The 22,210-nt window shown below is 37.7% G+C and overlaps 2 protein-coding genes across 3 annotated transcripts in view; one reads left to right on the forward strand and one right to left on the reverse strand.

Annotated features, from left to right (window-relative positions):
• LOC126976463 (NAD(+) hydrolase sarm1-like) overlaps positions 1-18,937 on the reverse strand; it is a 38,113-nt gene extending 19,176 nt beyond the window's left edge. The window contains exon 1 of one of the 2 annotated variants that reach the window (XM_050824788.1): positions 18,568-18,937. In XM_050824788.1, coding sequence (XP_050680745.1) covers positions 18,568-18,828 — 261 coding nt within the window. In that variant the 5' untranslated portion in view covers positions 18,829-18,937. Of the gene's footprint in view, positions 1-2,759; positions 2,893-18,567 lie in introns of those variants that run through there. The other variant, XM_050824789.1, reaches the window with a different exon arrangement.
• Positions 18,036-22,210, forward strand: part of LOC126976475 (putative fatty acyl-CoA reductase CG5065) — a 29,170-nt gene continuing 24,995 nt past the window's right edge. The window contains exon 1 of the mRNA XM_050824825.1: positions 18,036-18,164. The gene's annotated coding sequence lies outside the window, so the exon portion shown is untranslated. The remainder of the gene's footprint in view (positions 18,165-22,210) is intronic.

Here is a 22,210-nt window from a genome sequence, read left to right on the forward strand (position 1 = left end):
GCTCCTTGAATGAATTATTGTCATGTAATGAAATGTCTTCGACTAAATTATTTGTATTGTGAATATATTATACGTAAGTCCATCTCTACTATATAGGCACATACGTGAATATTCTAGAAACATTAGGAATAAACATAGACTTATTATGCCTTACTTCTCGGCTAAATCGAGTTCTATTGCAGGGCGATGTTTATGCTTAACAACAAGATCTCAGAAAATGTACATCACAAATGTAAAAGCATTGTTAAAAGACGTTTGTGTGGTAATGGTTACTATAGCATAAATAACTTTCTTAATAATACCACATAACAACCGCCGTCAGGATATTTAATTGATAGATTTCATAGTATCGAAATTTTATTAAACAATATATGAAGCATTCATTTCAGAATGGATGATAGTAATTATTGACTTTCAATGAGTCATTTCATGACCTATTTCTAATAAAAATATTTGAATTTGAATTGCTTCTTTTTTCCGCATATTGGAAGATTAAACTATAGTATCTCTTGAAAACCAAAAGATGTTATGGCAGATTGGTATGTAAATACGAGCTTGCTGAGATTTGAAAAGACGTTCGATTATGACAACGCGTTCTCACATTTCGGTAAGAAACAAATGAGTTTTTAGATGCGTTTCATATAGAACTAATGATGTATCCACCAAACAGCCCGGTACTTGCACGTGGTGATTTTTTTTTTTCGAAAATTATAGATAAGCTACGAGGTATGTATAGAAAAGCCGATGAATGCGTTCCAAGATATGTTCAAGGTTCAAAAAAATTCGAAAGTGTGTGAAAAGGGAAGAAATGTTAGTTTGAAAAACAATAAATATATCATAAAATAATTTATGGTATTATTAGTGATAATATAGAAACTTACAGTATAACCGAAGTAGCAAGAGAGGTGAATGACAAAAATGTGTGCAAGAGTCAAAATATTTCAACTTTAGAATCCTAGATATAAAAATAGGATGAAAATAAAACTTATTAAATCAAATGAAAATCACCTTATTCGTGTGGATCACGGAAATGATACTTGAATGTCAAAAAAAAAAATGGCGGTAAGCCGCCACTTCGTAAAGGGTGCAGCCAATGAGAAGAAATGCCAATAAACTGCTCATGCAAGGTCCAAAAATGTACAGTTCTCCAATAAAACCAAGAAGTTTTCGAAAGGTGATTAAAAAAAACTGATACCAATTTTAGGTTAAAGTACAGTAAACGATTTCATAATTGCAGACATAATATATTTATATTTAAATAAAACACTTTTTAAAGTGTAATAATTGTAACTGCCTTTTTACATTCGATTTCGCGTAAAAGTTACATTTTTATTATCATTTTGGTTAACCCGACGTTTCGTGTCCTTTCCGGAGCACGTTTTCAGGTGGATGTTTATATTATGTTATTGTTAATCATTACTACTATAAAGTATGGACATGTGTCAGATATCAAGTCATCTCTGATGTACCTTCTTATTTGGCGTTGCTTGGAAATGTGGGTTCTTTATTCATCTTCTACGATCTAACGCATATATCACAGGGAGTGCTCAGAGATGTTCCGTTTGATACCAGCATCCGGACATTAAGTGAAAATGTGAAATGAAACCCGCATCATGTTGAAGTCATTCCACAACCGCGCGATTTGCAAGAAACTCTTTCTCTTGCACAGCCACTTTATTTATTTATTCAAGGTCCAGTAACACAGAATACACAAGACAATTCAAAAGATTGTAACATAAATTTCAAAAATCGTGTTGCTGCAATTGCTGTTATTACAGGTGAACACATCGTGCACATAAACATACAAACAATTTAGTTCTTAATTACACAAAAGTAAATTGAAATCCTATAACGCTAACATGTCAATACAATATAAAAAGATAAATTAATTCCACAAATCATTACAAGCTACAATACAGTCACTTCAATATAATCACTAAAATACAATATAGGTACAATATATTTTGTCAATGCGTTTTTATTATAAATTAAGTCATTACATTTTACATGTAATTTTATTTTAAATGTAATGACTTAATTTATAATAAAAACGCATTTGGAGATCCAAAAACATCTATAGATCGCTTGTTTGAAATTATAGTGTTGTATTGGCGCAACAGCCTATTCAGTGGTGAGTTAAATCCGAGATTAGAGGTTGCTCGATCAGGTATAAACGGTTTATATTTGTGGAATCAATTACCAGCTGCGGTTTTCCTGAACCGATAAGACTTAGGGACTTACAAGCTTAGAGCAAGTTAAAGGCCGGCAACGCATTTCTTGACCCGGATGTCTGAGCCTCTGTGCCCGTTGCCCGCTTATAAAAAATTTGGAGACTAATAATTTAAAATATCACTGCTCTCTATCTGTTCCGGTCTACAGTCACTTACGCATAAGTTTTACATTGTAATAATGCAACTCTACATTTTTTTTGGTTATTCCTGCTTGAGTTATCCCATAAGCAAGAACAATATTAAAAACATTGCTCAATTCAGCCGTTGAGGGAAATATTGATAGTTAATATAAGCTAGTAAATACTTAAGTTAAATAATTGCATAAATTTCTTGTTATTTCCCACGCTAAATACCTACATGTAACCAACCTATAAATTAATATAACCGCAACTTAACTACTTCTTCAAATAGATAACAATTAAATAAACATTATGAATTTATGTAAATACCGGTTTAAAGCGAAACAATGTTTGCGTAGAGTTCAACTTAGCATAATGCTTTTGTTACGGTGAACAATTGTATACTTACTTATAGAACCGGGTCACTTCAAGTCACATTATATCAAGAAAAATAATTCACTAAGGTCACACAGATGTATACACGTGCTATTTTGATTATGTTTCACTATAACACGGGTTTATTCGTCGGGGTATGCTTTAACACTGTTGTATTTAGCGATAGTACCGATTCTTAATGATATCGTTATGAACGCAGTGTTGCCGCCTACATTATCGATAACTAGAACCTTATTCTTCACGACATAAAGATCAGGTTCCAATAACAATATGCGAACGTCCTTCACATTTACTACAATACGCAAAACGGCTTTTGTCTGTGCTAAACTATTTTCTTTAGCGTGCGGTCGTAAATATGCTACTTTATGCCGAATATTATTGGTAAGTTCTTCCTTTTAATGTGCCTAGATTTTATTATAGAAAAATAATATTTTTTGGACCAAACAAGAGTACTAATGTTTGCACAACATTAAGAAACACAATGTTTACACGGATCATCTTCAGGTATATAATTTTTTAAATATTTTTTTATTACTCTGTCTCCCGGACTATCTCCGAAACGAAAACTATTTTGATGGCTAGCTGGATAGCTAGCTTTATTCTAACAATTGATCAAAAGACGAAATTTTAGCATGCGAATTCGCGGGCTTATGCTCTGAAAAGTTTAGATTCTTCAACAAATTTACTAAAAATTTTGAGAGGAATTATAATTACCTACGTTAACAAATAATCAAGCAGAGTAGAGAGAGACAGTTGTAATAATACAAACGAAACGTGAAATGTGGGGGTAGATGTTGTCATAAAATCAGCGGAACAATAAACTTGGGAAAGATCTAGGATATCATCCCCACCATTTAGATGTGTGGCGGTCTTCCACAGTGCGGTTTTCAAGGAGCTTTCTTCCACGTACTACAAAGCTGTGGAATGATCTTCCTTGTGCGGTGTTTCCGGGACGATACGACATGGGTACCTTCAAAAAAAGCACGTACACCTTCCTTAAAGGCCGGCAACGCTGCTGTGATTCCTCGCAAGAGCTTGTGGGTGGCGGTGATCACTTAACAAGTGGTGACCCGTACGCTCGTTTGTCCTCCTATTCCATAAAAAAAAGATCTTTAAAGCTGTCTGATATGAGTTATGATTGCTTATTGCTTATTTTTGTTGCACCACTTTACATACTATATTGTAATTGAGATGATTTGTAAAAAGATCATGCTGTAAATGTTGATTTAAAAGCGAGGCAATGAGTTAGTGGTCCCACTGGAAGATCAGCGCTGGTTGCGACAGTAACGCATAATGCTGATTGCATTATGCTGTAGTGTGACCAATTTCCGACAAACACTCCAATTTGTAATTTGCTATATATAATTTGCTTGTATATATGTTTTTTCTATTATATTATGTAAATATTGTGTTTGTTACAAAAAAATATATTTCTATCTTACTTTAAATAAAGTGATTTTGATTTGATTTGATAATATGTAGCATCCACATGATTCCTTACGCAATGTTTTTTTTTAAATGCCGATAATATGGAATTATTTTTATATAGAACTAGCTGACCCAGCAAACGTTGTATTGCCATCATGTACTTAACATCTGTAGTTATTCTACCAACTATAGCTAAAATTAAGTTTGTTTCTTACTTCCTGAGAAAGTTAGAAAGGTACAAAGATTCTAATTAGTTATTCATTTTAAACTATTCTTTCAATTTGATTTCTGAACGACAGGGGACACATCAAAGGAAAAACAAAATTTTGTTTTTTTTTAATTCCGAACATTTTAGTATTTATTCACATTTTAAACCTTCTCTGGGCTTCCACAAATAATTCAAGACTAAAATTAGCCAAATCGGTCCAGCCGTTTTCGAGTTTTAGCGAGACTAACGTACAGCAATTCATTTAAATATATATAGATATGTAGAATGATAGAAGATGTTACAACAACTGTGAAAAAGCAAATGAAGATTGACGGGATATAACTACAATAATAGACAAAAAGAAATCAAATCAGCCGGAAGACAAAAGAAACATAAATGTATTCGTACGTCCAGTCAATATCAATTTAAACGATAGAGTTATTTTGAAACACCACTCGGTATAATTTACGACCGGAATAAATAACAGAGTGTACTGACTTTATGGTTACAGTCGGATCTTTCCGGAGCAAATAATCCATTATGATTCACCGCGTGTGCTCGTGGTTTCTTATCACATTGCATCTATTAATACACTCGTGTGGCTTCGAAACTGAATGAATCAAGACCTAATGCGCGCTGACTCATAAGACCGAACATTGCGTTCAATTATTTTTTATTATGTTGCCAGACATTACTTATTTGTGAACCACATGACGATGATGTGACGACCTGTATAGCCGAGTGGTTAGCGCTCCTACCTACTAAGCTAGAGGTCCCGGGTTCGAATCCCGGTAGGTGCAAGCATTTATATGATGAATATGGATGTTTGTTTCTGAGTCATGGATGTTTAAATGTATTTATGTATGTTTATATGAATTTATGTATGTTTAAGTAAGTATATTGTATTAAATATATCATTGTCTTGTAACCCATAACACAGGCTATATATGCTTAACTTGGGGCAAGATAATTTGTGTAAAAAGTGTGTCAATATTATTATTATTATTATTACATGAGACATACAAACAAATGTTTAAGATTAAAATAATTTAAAAATCCTACTCAAAGTAGCATTAAGAAATGATTTTGAATTTATACATAGAGTAACATAAGAGTAAATAAGTAATAAGTTGTTATTTTGAAGCTGCATAAAGATAATCTAATGTCATTTATGTATCGATTAAAAAAATATAATAACGAAAATATAATATAACAATGAATTTTCTCCAATAAGAATATTAATTATAAATGTATTAAAGTATTTCACACCACACTACAGAAGTGACAACCTCATCAAGGCGAGGTTATAATATTTTAAACTTATATAATTTATACGTCTTGATAGACTCAATGGTTGTGAACGCGTCGAAACACACGCACACAGTGATTGACATATCGCGAGAATAAGCTGTCATCCACACTACAGTAATAAGCCTGGCCTGTTGAGAGAATTTAAATTATAATCTTAATATATATAAATTACGTGACACGTTGTTTGTCCGCGATGGACTCCTAAACTAATGAACGGATTTCAATGGGGATTACTTCATGGAGTGCAGTTTGGTCCAACTTGAGAGATAGGATGGTTGTTATTTCGATTTGGGACCCATAATTATTTTTATTTTCAATATTTGTTTTGTTTGGACATATTTTCTATGAGAGAATTTAGAGACTCACGGTATGACAGTTCCGCTGTGAAACAATTTCATTATAACAACAGGGGGCATTGTTTACGAAATAATTCTTGATGTTTTAAAATAAAATTGGCAAAGTCCTATAAAACAGTATTTTTTTATTATCTACAGAACAACGTCTGTCGGGGCAGCTAGTTGTGTAAAAATTACTCTATCTATTAAGCTCTGACTGATCGCTCTCGATTAGTTGACTCAAGCAGACTTACTTTGCACTTACTTACGAGTTAATACTTTGTTGCCAGTGGAAGGCTTTAACATAATATTATGTTTGCGAGAGCTTACACAGACTACTTAGAGGAATATATTTTTTTTTAATATTTTTTTTCTATCGGTCTCCCGGCCTATCTCGCATAATGATTCTGGCTTACCAAAGTGCCACCTTTTTCATCTCCTTAGCAGTAATGTGCAAACATTATTTCTGATTTAGTTTGAAAGTACCGTAGCTAGTGAAATTACTGGGCTAGTGAGACTAATTAACATCTTATGTCTCATAGTGACGAACGCAATTGCAATGCCACTAAGAATTTTGGGTTTTTCAAGAATCCTGAGCGGCAATGTATTGTAATTACGTACTTACATTCGCATATTTATATGTATCTGCATATATGTATCACTACTGTATATTATAAAACATAGTCCTCTGCCTATCTATGCGTCTGTCTGTTCACGATGGAGATGCACTGTGGATGCCCTCTGCCCAGGGGATACAGGAACTTAATTAATGAAGTAATGTAATATTATAAATCATTCAGAAACATGTTTTTGTTTCATTTTTAACTCATTAACAATGATAACACATTTCCGATGGCGGAAGACTACATTATTCCCGAATAATTAAATTTTTTTTTCTATTGACAGAACAGCTCTCGGGACAGCTGGTATTTAGTTAATCTTAATATATATAGATCCAGTGTCCTGATGTTTATTTCCTGTGAACTCCTACAAGCTCCTCACAAAATACCAGCTGTTAAAACGTAAGACTACTGTACTATTTTAGGGAGAGAAAATAAACAGGTATTTATTATTATTATTTATGATTGTACGTTACAGGAAATTGTACTTCATCAGATTTGTATGGGTAAATCTGTGCGGTAGTAGATGTTAAGTCCTAAAAAATCAAAAGTATATAAACGGGCCTAAGTATATCGATATATATACAGGATGTGATCGTTAAGTATGACCAGGTGATTAGTCCGTAACTATTACAGATGTCAAAAAACTTTTAACTGATATTGAAAGTAGTTTACTTGATTAGTAAAATGACATCAATAACTATTTAAAAATGAAACGAGAAGTAACAAAAATTTTAATTTTAAACACTCCTATACATTCATATTTTAGTATGAGATTAGTAGAAAGGTTTTAGTTTTCTTATTTTTTATACTGGAAACTATTTATTAACGTCACAAAGTACTAAAACCAAAGTTTAATATTTATTTCTTAGCAAGTAGAAAATCTTTTTTTTATGAAAATAAAGGACGAGACGAGCAGGGCGTTCAGCTGATGATAATTGATACGCCCTGCCCATTATGCAATGCAGTGTCGCTCAAGATTATTAAAAAACCTAAAAATTATTGGCGGCACTACAACTGCACTCGTCACCTTGAGACAAGAGATGTTAAGTCTCGTTCACCCAGTAATTTCACAAGGTACGGCGCCCTTCAGACCGAAACACAGTAATGCTTACACATTACTGCTTCACGGCAGAAATAGGAGCCGTGGTTTTACTTATCTCATACTTAATGTATGGAAGTTTAACATGAAAATTGTGGATAGTTATATAATGACAGATGTCATTTCACTAATTAGGTAAGGTTCTTTCAATGTCAGTTTAAAACTTTTTGATATAATCACCTGGTCACACTTAACTATTACACACTGTAGGTACCTACCTATACCGGGTTTATATACGGGTATAGCATCCTATGTCAACTAGTTTACCATAAGCATTCGTCTCACTATTCTGGATCAACTGGTTTGACGGTATCTAGTTACAGATTACTTAAGTTGAATGCCTATATGGAATATGGACTGCAGTTTTCCTGTTGCAGAATACAAAAACAACAGTTTAATAATAGTTATATCGGGCCTACATGAAGCCTACTATTAATTGAAAGTATTTTTTTTGTAGTAATTTTTACTAGAGTTTTTAGCGATTTGAAAATCGATGAGGGACGCGACGAGCAGGACGTTCAGCTGATGGTAATTGATACGCCCTGACTATTACAATGCCGCTCAGGATTCTTGAAAAAAAAACAACAATAATTCTGAGCGACACCTTGAGACATAAGATATTAAGTCTCATTTGCCCAGTAATTTCACTAGCGACGGCGCCCTTCAGACGAAACACAGTAATGTTTACACATTACTGCATCACGGCAGAAATAGGCGCCGTTGTGGTACCCATACTCTAGCCGGCTTCCTGTTCAAAGGAGCCTCCCACTAGCAGGTGATCATAGTTGAAGAAGAGATTGTCTTATGTGTGTCGCGTATTACATTATAATTACTACATAGATACCAGGAGAACATAAATATGGAAGCGGTAATAGTAATGTCTTTCATAGTGATTGTAATCATGTGTAATCCTAGCAATTCACTCCAACTTAAACGCCGTCCACCACCACCTTGAGACGGCGCAGCCGGCCTTGTGTTTCCTTACGGAGACGCAGATATGTCGACCTAGCGATACGTCATATTTAACGTACCCCGGGTACAAAATTGAGCATAATTTCATGCCTCATGCCGGGGTATGTGTGTACGTTAGGGAGGATATCTGCTGTCGCCGTCTCGGCAATTTTGAGGGTAGGGACCTGTCTACTCTCTGGCTCCGCGTAGATTTAGACGACCGAGTCCGCATCTATGCGTGTGTCTACAGGTCCCATAGTGGTAACGCAGAAACGGATCACCTCATTCAAGCGGCATTTGATGACGTGCTTGCTCAGATCCCCTCCGCTGAAATCGTAGTCTTGGGTGATTTCAACGGGCACAATGCCGAATGGCTTGGATCACCTACCACAGACTACGCAGGGCGATCTGTGCATAGTTTTGCATTGGCGTATGGTCTGTCCCAATTGGTTGAGTCGCCGACGCGGCTCCCGGATGTGGATAGCCACATGAGGTCCTTATTAGATCTTCTGCTGACTACACATCCCGATTGTTACCAGGTCTTTGTCGACGCCCCTCTCGGAACGTCCGACCATTGCCTGGTCAGGAGTGTAGTGCCTATCCGACGCCAACGTCGCAGACCACCTGCGACCCGCCGCGTTTGGCACTACAAGTCAGCAGATTGGGATAGGATGCGTTCCTTTTTTGCATCCTACCCTTGGGGCAGGGTTTGTTTCCCTTCGGATGATCCTAGTGCCTGCGCCGTTGCAGTAGCCGATGTGATACTGCAGGGCATGGATATTTTTATACCAAGCTCTGTAGTACCGATCGGTGGCAGATCACAGCCTTGGTTCGATGCGTCAGTTAAAGCAGCATCTGACTGCAAAAAACAGGCGTATCGAACTTGGGTTGCGGCGCTGGGCTCAAAGGATCCGAACTGCAAAGTTCTGAAGAGGAAATATAACCGTGCCTCCAGATTTTTTAAGTAGCAAATCGCCCGTGCGAAATCGAAGCACGTCGTCAAAATTGGCGAGCAGCTTTCCAGTTACCCGACCGGAACACGCAAGTTCTGGTCGTTGTCGAAAGCTGCTCTTGGTAACTTCAACCAGCCGTCCATGCCGCCGTTGCACATGAGGAATGACACCCTGGCCCATACGGCAAAAGAGAAAGCCGATCTCCTGTGCACTCTTTTTGCCTCCAACTCGACTCTTGACGACAACGGAAAAACACCGCCGACCTTCCCGCAGTGTCAGAGCTCCATGCCTGAAGTACAGTTCCGACAGAAAACTGTTAGGCGAGCTCTGTTTTCGTTGGACGTCAGGAAGTCAAGCGGGCCGGATGGCATTTCTCCAATCGTGCTTAGAACTTGTGCCCCTGAGTTGACGCCGGTGCTAACGCGTTTATTCCGGCACTCTTATTCAAAAGGCGTAGTCCCTGATTCATGGAAGTCAGCCCTTGTCCATCCGATCCAAAAAAAATGAGACAGTTCGGATCCTGCCTATTGCTATTACCTCCCTACTCTCCAAAATCATGGAGAGCATAATTAACCGCCAGCTCTTGGTATACCTTGAGGGTCACCAGTTGATCAACGACCGGCAGTACGGCCTTCGCCATGGTCGGTCGACTGGCCTGGGAAGGCCTGGCAGTTGGCTTGGATATATCCAGGCCAACTGCCAGGCCTTTGATCTATAGCGAAGGCCTTTGATCGTGTATGGCACAAGGCGCTCCTCGCAAAACTTCCATCATTTGGGCTTCCCGAGAGCTTATGCAAGTGGACCTCCAGCTTCCTCACTGGGCGCAGCATACAGGTCGTTTTCGACGGTTATTGCTCGAATCCCAAGCCCGTGAACGCTGGAGTGCCCCAAGGCTGTGTGCTATCTCCCACGCTGTTTCTTCTGCATATCAATGATATGTTGGACACCGCCAACATGCATTGCTATGCAGACGACAGCACTGGTGATGCCATATACACGGGCCATGCAGGTCTCTCTCGGGAAAACGTCGACCAGTGCCGGGAGAAACTTGTGTCTTCTATCGAGTCCTCTCTCGAGAAGGTCACGGAATGGGGTAAGTTGAACCTTGTCCAATTTAACCCCCAGAAGACTCAAGTTTGCGCGTTTAACACTAAAAAAAAAACCCATTTGCCGTATCACCGCTCTTCGAGAACACTTCCCTTAAAGCCTCGCCTAGTATCGGAATACTGGATCTCGAAATCTCGAGCAATTGCCAATTCCGTGGCCATCTGAAGGGGAAAGCCAAACTGGCTTCAAAGAAACTAAGCGTCATAAATAGAGCACCGCAATACTTCAAGCCGGCCCCCACATTCTAGCGCTCTACAAAGCGCAGGTCCGGCCTCACATGGAGTATTGCTGTCATCTCTGGTCTGGCGCACCCCAGTATCAGCTCGATCCATTTGACCGCGTGCAACGCAGAGCAGCTCGAATTGTCGGGGACCCAGTACTCTGTGAACGGCTGGATCACTTGGCGTTGCGTAGAGACGTCGCTTCATTGTGTGTCTTCTACCGCATTTATCACGGGGAGTGTTCCGAAGAGCTGTTCAACCTGATTCCTGCCACCGAATTTCAGCTTCGCACGACACGCCACAAGTTACGATATCATCCCCACCATCTGGATGTGCGGCGGTCCTCCACAGTGCGGTTTTCAAGGAGCTTTCTTCCTCGTACCACGAAGCTGTGGAATGAGCTTCCTTGTGCGGTGTTTCCGGGACGATACGACATGGGTACCTTCAAGAAAAGCGCGTACACCTTCCTTAAAGGCCGGCAACGCTCTTGTGTTTCCTCTGGTGTTGCAGGAGAGTGTGGGCGGCGGTGATCACTTAACACCATGTGACCCATACGCTCGTTTGTCCTCCTATTCCACAAAAAAAAAATCCTAGCAACATGTACCAGGACTTCATATGCATTTTATAGGTTGATTACAATGCAGGTTTCACTTCTGACATGGGTACTTTGTACGCACGTAATTTTTATATATTATAATCTCTATACAGGACTTCCCTCTGCTATGCCACATGCAGGGGAATTACCTCAAATATTGCAGATGTAACATTTTACTGAAAGAAGTTTTTTTTTACTTTAAAAATCAATTTAAACTACATTCATACATTTTAAATGCCTGGTTGAACCGGAATCGAACATAATAATGTTAGTTGCTTATCTTTAAGGCTTTATATTTTTTGAACAAAATCTAAAAATGTTAAAATGCATACTGTTCCTTTTATTTCTGATGCTATATTTATATATTATAGCAAAATATAAGCCTTATGATGATGCACTCTGATTGGTATGATTAAGCTACATAGCTCCGGGATTCGAACCCGGGATCTCCAGCTCTATTGGCGAGATCTCTAACCACTGGGCTATACCCACTTTGAGACATAACATGTTTCATTAACCCGGTAATTTAAGTAACTACGGCGACCTTCGAACTAAAAGACAGCAATGCTTGCAAAATAATGCGCTGTGACACAATACAGTAACAGAACAGTATTTTGACCTCATACTAGAGCACCCGAATAGACGCACGCACACTTACACATGATTTATACGGCCGATAAGCAATCTTAGGGAAACAACACTATTGAGTGCCACGCTGTGCGCCGCTGAGACTTGTCGCTATCAGAGATAAATTAGCTTTGAGTTGAGCTGTTCCATTATTGCGGCTGTGGTTCTAATCTAGCCGACATTCTCTGCAAAATAGCCTATCACAAAATTGAAAGCAACAAAAAAAGTGTGTGCGTACGCAATAAGTTATTCTACTTTGCCGAAAAAAAAATTTATTCCTTGTGCTATTTTACGTTTGTAGAAAATTTAATATAATTGTTATAAAGAAGATAATATAAAACACAAACAATGAAAATATTATTGTACCGCATGATTTAGTTAAAGTGTAATTAAATAATTTTTATACAATTAGAGATAAATATTTTTTTTTATCTTAAAATGGGAGGCTCCTTTGCACAGGTAGTAATGTGTTAGCATTACTGTGTTTCAGTCTGAAGGGGCCGTAGCTAGTGAAATTACTGGGCAAATGAGACTTAACATTTTATGTCTCAAGGTGACGAGCGCAGTTGTAGTGCCACTCAGAATTTTTGGGGTTTTTCAAGAATCCTGAGCAGCACTGCATTTTAATGGGCAGGGCGTATTCATTGTCATCGGCTGTACGTCCTGCTCGTCTCGTCCCTTATTTTCATTAAAAAAAACGTGGCTTGTAGGTATATAAATTGAAATTATATAATGAAATTTATTTAATTCTCCTCAATTGCTTGTGGTTCAGTAGACATAATATGAGTTACAATAGGCTTGGTAGGCCAGTAGCTGAATTATGATACAAATGGTCTACTTGACCAGGTAACGTCAGGATGTTGAATTTACTTGACGGTGTGCGCGTGCATCGTAAAAATTCACTGATAAAATGTCCCTAACGCGTCTAAAAGAATTACAGCTTTAAAAAATATTATTTCTTACAAAGAAACTTGTAACGGCTAACACAATTTGGACCGTTTTATTATTTTTAAACCGATGATTCGCTGCACACGGCAAAACTTCAATTTATTTATGATTTGTACTTGAATATACAGTCTCTATGTTTTAATAACTTTTATAAGGAAAGAAAATAATTATGTTTGTAACCTACATTAAAAACTTATTTATTTTATTAAAAGCTCATAGATACTAAGAGTCTCCAACGATATAGGTGCAAGGATGAAGACAGAAGCTAGGAATAAATCAATATTGCTAAAACTCTACTAATAAGTAACATTATGACTGTTCATTGTCACACAGTACACTTATAAAAATTTAGTATACGTTCACAAAAATCGTCAACTTTGTGTTCTAAATAGTAATTTTCATTTTTAAACTCTAGAAATAAGGGATTGCTTGTAATTAAATTTAGTAGGCTTCATAAGATACATAATATCTTTATAATAAGGTCCCAGCCACTGATCAGGCATTATCTAAAAATAAATTTAATTTTTTTTATTAAAAAATGGTATTGTCGTAAATCCTACTACTCTACAGCTGAACATCTAAGTGATCGGACAGCCTGGGACTAGATTATGATTATTTTATAGCAATAACAATGACAGTACAATATGGTATATTTTATTGAAAAGAGTGCAAAAAAAAGAATATTAGGAGAGTTTCTTGCGCAGCTGATTCTCTCTTAGAGCGCCATTTGTTTCCAAAGCGGTGGTAGTGTAAGAAATGACGTCAAAAAGAATTCTAAAGGAATCAATTTTCCTTCGAAACCAACACATCAAGGACCATCAATACGTGTTTTTCGGGGATTGTTTATAAAAAGTATACGGTAACTTATTATTATTATAATCTGTAGCTTCCAAACTTATCCTGATCGTGAAGCAATAACGTGTAAACATTATTGTGTTTCGGTCTGAAGGGCGCCGTAGCTAGTGAAATTACTGGGCAAATGATACAACATCTTATGTCTCAAGGTGACGAGCGCAAACGTAGTGCCGATTAGATTTTTTGGATTTTTCAAGAATCCTGAGGGACACTGCATTGTAATGGGCAGGGCGTATCGGGCAGCTTATTTTGTTAAAAATAATAATTAATTAAATAAAGTGTAATGTTTACCTTTTTTGGTAAATAGCTTTTCGGCTTTCCGGTGAACACATAATTGTTTTTCAAATCCATTATAATTAAATCACTCTATTTGTAACTATAAAAAATCCATTTTAAAACTGAAAATCTCGAAACAATTAATTTTTAACAAACTTGTTAAACTCAACGCATTGCTCACGCGGTTTTTGTAGAAATAATAAATTCCTAGGTGATGATGTTACAATTAAGTACATAAGTAATCGTGCTTATCGTAAGACGATTTACAACGTACTGACTAGTGCCTGTATGATGACTGGGTTTCTACGTAAATAATTTTTGTCATCATTTTTATCAATTCAGCCTGTATTGTTAGGCTGAGAGGTGAGGCATTGGTATGACTACAGATGCACTTAAATTGTTACTGATAGCGATGTTATATTGAATTGAAAACAGCTGTTGATAACAATAGGTAATGCATATTTTTCTTTCCGGCTATTTAAATAATATTATAGATTTTGTTATTCATATTTGTAAGTTTTTTTATGGAAGAATAAGATAAGCGAGCGTATACCTTATGTTGAGTTAACACCAGAGGAATTGCAGGAGGGTTGTCGGCCTTTTAGAAAGGTGTTCGGTCACGGACTCCTGGTGTTAAGTGATCACCACCGCCCATATTCTCTTGCAACAACAGAGGGATCACAGGGGCGTAAGGTGTACGCGCTTTGTTTGAAGATACCCATGTCGTATCCTCCCGGAAACACCGCACAAGAAAGCTCATTCCACAGCCTTGATGTACGTGGAAGAAAGTTCCTTGAAAACCGCACTGTGGACAAACACCACACATCGAGATGGTTGTGGTGATGATATCCTAATTTGTGGCGTGTCGTGCGAAGTGGAATTCGGCAGCAGAAATAAGGTCAAACAGCTCTTTGGAACAAGAGTCGGCCTTTCAGAAAGTAATACGCGCTATTTTTGAAGTAACACATTTTTTATTTATTTATTTTACATATATCTACTTACATTTAAGTTACACTTATTTACTCGCCAAACGTTACGTTTATCAAAATTCAAATTCAAAATTCAAAAACACTTTATTCATGTAGGTCACGGAAATGACACTTATTATCAAAAAAAAAAAATATTGTTTCTTATTGAATTTACCGCCACTTCGTAAAGGGTTGAGCTAATGAGAGGAAGTAGCAAGAAACTCATTGCCACTCTTTTAAGTCAAGATTTACATTTTAATTGTTTTACAAATCATTTCAATTACAATATATGCAAAGTGACGCAAAAAAAATACTCAAATGTCAAAAACTGAAAGGCTTACACGAATAAGTCAAAAAAAGAAAAAAAAGTAAATTAATACTTATAAACACAAGAGTTATTGAGTATAGTAGATGCATCAATCCACACATACCGTAAATAAATAGAGGCATCGGCGAGATACGCTCATGAATTTTATATATAACCTGCTAATCCTAATGGTATACAAACATAACATAAAATGGTTCTTAAATTAAAGTATAATAATGTAAGCTGCTAACTATATTATTATGATATATTTCTATACTTATTACCTAATATTATGTAATATTACATTTTAAGGCTTAAAACTTAAGTAATTCAATCTTTATCTTGGGGATCTGTCTTAATATGTCTATATTATTAAATACATAGGTTAACATATATCTATCTGTTCGTTTACCGTAATAATTTGATAGTTTATTATTAATTAGCTTTTGTTCCCTAACCCTTCTAATATTATATTTTTTATGCAGAGTCTCTTTATACTTTTCTATATATATATATCTGTTCTATTTTTACATTTTAATCTATTATTAATAATAATTAGGGAACCTCCATGTATTGCCCTACTTCTACAAAACGAACTGACTACTTTATGTTCTCTAAAACTAAACTGGAGCTGATGACTCTTACGCCAATGTTCTGTAATATATCTATATTACAGCAGCTCAAAAACAGTTCAATTTCTAATTCCTTACTTGAGATACCTTGTATATTCTGGTGAACAATATTTATGAGCTTTATATTATGATTATCTATAGCAGTAACATTTATATTTGGTGAATGTTGCCTATTTTGTATATTGCAAGAGTTGTCCTCCCTTGTCGAATAACTTAATTTAAATTGCTTGAAGATGCATCTTCATTGTTATATTTTTGTACAGAACTTATACATTCCCCAATAGAGGCTTGTATGTCGATTATTTTATAATTTTGCCCAATAGAGGCATGTTTATTTTACATTTTACATATCATATTGTAATTGAAATGATTTATAAACCGATGTAGATGTAAATCTTGATATAAAAGAGTGGCAATGAGTTTCTTGCTACTTCTTCTCATTAGCTCAACCCTTTACGAAGAAGCGGTAGATTCAATAAGAATTTTTTTTTGACATTCATAAATGTCATTTTCGTGACCTACGTGAATAAACTAATTTTGATTTGATTTATTAAATATCACTACAGTAACTAAACATGTATATTAGCACACTTAATAATTACAGGTTAGTTAAAGATGCAGCAAGATAGTAACGGAAAGCGAATCTATCCGTACTGTAACCTACTCGGATTGACATGTCGTAAAGATTGGTTAATTGTTGGAGATGGAAATTGTCGAGGAGGAAACCCTGATTTTTCGTCGGAGTTGCAGTTGTCGTTACCGCACTAATACATAAGCGAATCTTCTAGAAAATGTAATAATCATAATGTTGACACCCAGGAACAAACACCAACTCGTTATGCCTACTACGTACTCGGCTTAGTCGAATCAGGGCGATCAATACGCTCTAAATCAATACGCAACATAATTCAAAAAAAAAAATACAAAAGAAATGTCTTGTATACAACATAAACGACTTTCTTAATGATATCACAGATTGAAAATAGAGCGCTCAGGCTATTTAAAAATAAATTGTAATGTACCGACATTTTATTTTGTAAAATAATCCAGCTGAGTTTTTGCGCCCGTTTTCAGGTCTGGGGCATACTTTTTGAAATAAGTGGCAGTTTTTGACTTTCAATAAGTGATTTTAAATTTTATTATGAATAAAATATTAAAATTTTAATTCGATTGTCTCGCCTGCGTTAGAGCGACGGCATGTTGTTTTAGAATTAGCACCAAAATAATACCCTAAAGCTATGTAGTGAGGGCGCCCATATACCGGCGCGGTGCCCACGGTCAGGCACAACCATTGCTAAAGCCTCGACGTATTCTGAATGAGCCCAAAGATAATGGTCTTTGCCAGTGACATCTGACAATATCACAATTACACCATTAGAGGTTATAATGTGCGAGATCATTTTCTGACCGGCTGAGTGCCCTTCATGAAAATTCCAAAAAGCCCACACACGGTTAGCAAACATTTATTTAATTGAAAAAAGATTCCAGTGGGGAAACGAGTACCCGTACCTTATATTATATAATTTCACCGTTTTTATTTTTTGCAGAATCTTAATTCATTGATTTCAAATCCTTATAAAATGATTGCCAGTGAAAATCAGTAGAGCCGTTACCTTGATCAGTTAAAAAAAATCTGGTATAATTTTGACTATAATACACCTCAATTTTATTCCTTATGACGTCATAGTCCATTTGTAATATGTAATTTACAAAATATAAATAATGTGTTGTTTTGGAAACATTCCAAAGATTTCTGATAGCACTGCCGCGGAGAGTGCAAATGCCAATTAAATTAATATCTTGTGGTAAATACCATTACAAAAATAATTTCGTAAGCCTCGGGAACGTTAGTTCTTTTTCTTCAACGTTTCATACGTTTTTCATTCGATCGATTTCTAAGTACCTACCTTGTCTTATTAGATATCAGTTTCCCAGAACCTAAAGCTGTGTCAAAGACGATATTACCTTTCTCATGTAAGTAGTTAAAGTATTCAGAAGTTGTAATATCTTTTGTGAGAAAACAAAGACGAAAGCCTTGAGATAACAAGTAGTGTACTCTCCGTTTAATATCCTTGACCGCTGATAAAGCATATTAGTCTATTAGATCATCGCGGAAAAAATGTACAATACCTTATAACGTATCACGCTATAAAGATACGTCTAAACAAACATATAAAACACCTCGAAAAATCTTTATTACTTCTGATTCGGTAGGTATATAACGTAAATTTTGATGTGTAACGTACGATTAAACTTACTACGTAATTTTACACTCGTATGTAAACTCGTTAGCATACAAGTAAACACGGCGACGCGATACATTTTAAAATATCTTAACAGCGATTTTAATCGAGAATGGAATAAAAAAGGGATCTACCTGATCGTCTTTAGTTGGTGTGTCTTCTGTATCTCCAACATCATTGATGGTTTTTGTTAAATTTTCACTATCACGTAGCCTCAATGTTTCGCCTTTCGGTTCCGAAATTTCATTCACCGCAGAAACTATGTTTACATCTTGTGTGTTATTCAATTCGTCTTGATCTTTCTTCTCTGTTTTGTTATCTGTATTTCTTTTGCTTTTTCCATGTTTATCTTTCTTGCCGTGATGCTTTTCGGTGTAACATTGAACGTTACCCATTACGACAATCGGTAAACATATTTTGGTAAGCAGTCGCGGCCAATTATTGAGGCGTATCGGCGTCGGCGCCGAAACACCGAATGCCCGCGGCTGCCAGATCGGTTCAAACGACAACTGTACAGTGTACATAAAGAGTTTATATTTGTTTATTTCACATAGTTGTTCGTACTGAGTAAGTAGGTAATAATAAATCCTTCCGCCACGATTTTACGCGAGCTAAAAATATATTGTATAAAGAACAACCTTCAGACTACCATACTGTAATCTGTAACGTCTAGTATTAATAAGAATATTATTTTGTTGTGAACACTTTTAAGACGCGCCTAGCACATAATCAAAAATTTCGTGGCTATTGAATTAGTCTGAGCTGTCACGCTCGGAAAAGTAGCACTCGCTCGGGTTAAGACAGTCACGGTGAAATATACCACAGGAATTTTAATAGAATTATGAATACTGAAGATTATGTTGTTTGATTCAGTTTTCACACACAGCTGTTTTTTTCATTGTGTGTAATTAAATGAAACTACAGTAATTCTATTAAGATCTTTGTTTATTTTCGAAGAGTTATTGAGTATAGTTAATTAGTTATAGGTACCGATATGTAGTCTATATCGTCCTACTTGAAATTTTATCTTAAATAGTAATAAGAAGCCTCATACAATTCACAAAGACCGAAATGAAATATTAAAACATCAGTCTCAATAATAATTATTGTATTTCTAAAAAAACAAGTCTCTTCTAGAAAAATACTTAGTTCTATTTTTATTTTTAAGCCATCTATTTGAAACTGTTAGCATCATTTGGTTGTAGAGTAAACAAACATGCACTGTGTCACTCTCCGAATTTTGTCATATTGTTACTGTAATATCCGATAGATGTCGTTGTAATCAATGACAATTTAAATAAAATTATACCATAACTTTTCTGAGCCCAACCACTCCAATATTAATTTATTGCGACTTCAACATAGCAAAAGGGATGTATAAATGATATAGGTACAATTTTTGAAAGCGAAAACCATATTATACTTATTATTACTTAATTATTAAATAAGACACAATCTAAATTTTCTTGCACCATTCAGCCTGTGATTGTAGTTGCAGGCTGTATTTTTTTTTTTTTTATGGAATAGGAGGACAAACGAGCGTACGGGTCACCTGGTGTTAAGTGATCACCGCCGCCCACATTCTCTTGCAACACCAGAGGAATCACAAGAGCGTTGCCGGCCTTTAAGGAAGGTGTACGCGCTTTTTTTGAAGGTACCCATGTCGTATCGTCCCCGAAACACAGCTCATTCCACAGCTTTGTAGTACGAGGGAGAAAGCTTCTTGAAAACCGCACTGTGGAGGACCGCCACACATCCAGATGGTGGGGATGATATCCTAACTTGTGGCGTGTCGTACGATGGTGAAATTCGGCGGCAGGAATCAGGTTAAACAGCTCTTCGGAACACTCCCCGTGATAAATGCGGTAGAAGACACACAATGAAGCGACGTCTCTACGCAACGCCAAGTGATCCAGCCGTTCACAGAGCACTGAGTCCCCGACAATTCGAGCTGCTCTACGTTGCACGCGGTCAAATGGATCGAGCAGATACTGGGGTGCACCAGACCAGAGATGACAGCAATACTCCATGTGTGGCCGGACCTGCGCCTTGTAGAGCGCTAGAATGTGAGTCTTCTGGGGGTTAAATTGGACAAGGTTCAATTTACCCCATTCCGCGACCTTCTCGAGAGAGGACTCGATAGAAGACACAAGTTTCTCCCGGCACTGGTCGACGATTTCCCGAGAGAGACCTGCATGGCCCGTGTATACGGCATCACCAGTGCTGTCATCTGCATAGCAATGCATGTTGGAGGTGTCCAACATATCATTGATATGCAGAAGAAACAGCGTCGGAGATAGCACACAGCCTTGGGGCACTCCAGCATTCACGGGCTTCGGGTTCGAGCAAAATCCGTCGACAACGACCTGTATGCTACGCCCAGTGAGGAAGCTGGAGGTCCACTTGCTTGTGCAAGTGCTCTCGGGAAGCCCAAATGATGGAAGTTTTGAGAGGAGCGCCTTGTGCCATACACGATCAAAGGCCTTCGCTATATCCAGGCTAACTGCCAGGCCTTCCCCCTTGCTTTCAATAGCCGCCGCCCATCTATGTGTTAGGTATACCAGAAGATCACCTGCCGACCGTCCATGGCGAAACCCGTACTGTCGGTCGTTGATCAACTGGTGACCCTCTAGGTATACTAAAAGCTGGTGGCTAATTATGCTCTCCATGATTTTGGAGAGCAGGGAGGTGATAGCAATAGGCCTGTAGTTCGCCGGATCCGAACTGTCTCCTTTTTTTTGGATCGGATGGACAAGGGCTGACTTCCATGAGTCAGGGACTACGCCTTTGGAATAAGAGTGCCGGAATAAACGCGTTAGCACCGGCGTCAACTCAGGGGCACACGTTCTAAGCACGATTGGAGAAATGCCATCCGGCCCGCTCGACTTCCTGACGTCCAACGAAAACAGAGCTCGCCTAACAGTTTTCTGTCTGAACTGTACTTCAGGAATAGAGCTCTGACACCGCGGGATGGTCGGCGGTGTTTTTCCGTTGTCGTCAAGAGTCGAGTTGGAGGCGAAAAGAGCGCACAGGAGCTCGGCTTACTCTTTTGCCGTATGGGCCAGGGTGTCATTCCTCATGTGCAACGGCGGCATGGACGGCTGGTTGAAGTTACCAAGAGCAGCTTTCGACAACGACCAGAACTTGCGTGTTCCGGTCGGGTAACTGGAAAGCTGCTCGCCGATTTTGACGACGTGCTTAGACTTCGCACGGGCGATTTGCCGCTTAAAAAATCTGGAGGCACGGTTATATTTCCTCTTAAGAACTTTGCAATTCGGATCCTTTGTGCCCAGCGCCGCAACCCAAGTTCGATACGCCTGTTTTTTGCAGTCAGATGCTGCTTTAACTGACGCATCGAACCAGGGCTGTGATCTGCCACCGATCGGTACTACAGAGCTTGGTATAAAAATATCCATGCCCTGCAGTATCACATCGCCTACTGCAATGGCGCAGGCACTAGGATCATCCGAAGAGAAACAAACCTTGCCCCAAGGGTAGGATGCAAAAAAGGAACGCATCCTATCCCAATCTGCTGACTTGTAGTGCCAAACGCGGCGGGTCGCTGGTGGTCTGCGACGTTGGCGTCGGATAGGCACTACACTCCTGACCAGGCAATGGTCGGACGTTCCAAGAGGGGCGTCGACAACGACCTGGTAACCATCGGGATGTGTAGTCAGCAGAAGATCTAATAAGGACGGCATGTGGCTATCCACATCCGGGAGCCGCGTTGGCGACTCAACCAATTGGGACAGACCATACGCCAATGCAAAATTATGC

This window comes from Leptidea sinapis, chromosome 41 (genome assembly GCF_905404315.1).
Source record: "Leptidea sinapis chromosome 41, ilLepSina1.1, whole genome shotgun sequence".
Taxonomy (NCBI): domain Eukaryota; kingdom Metazoa; phylum Arthropoda; class Insecta; order Lepidoptera; family Pieridae; genus Leptidea; species Leptidea sinapis.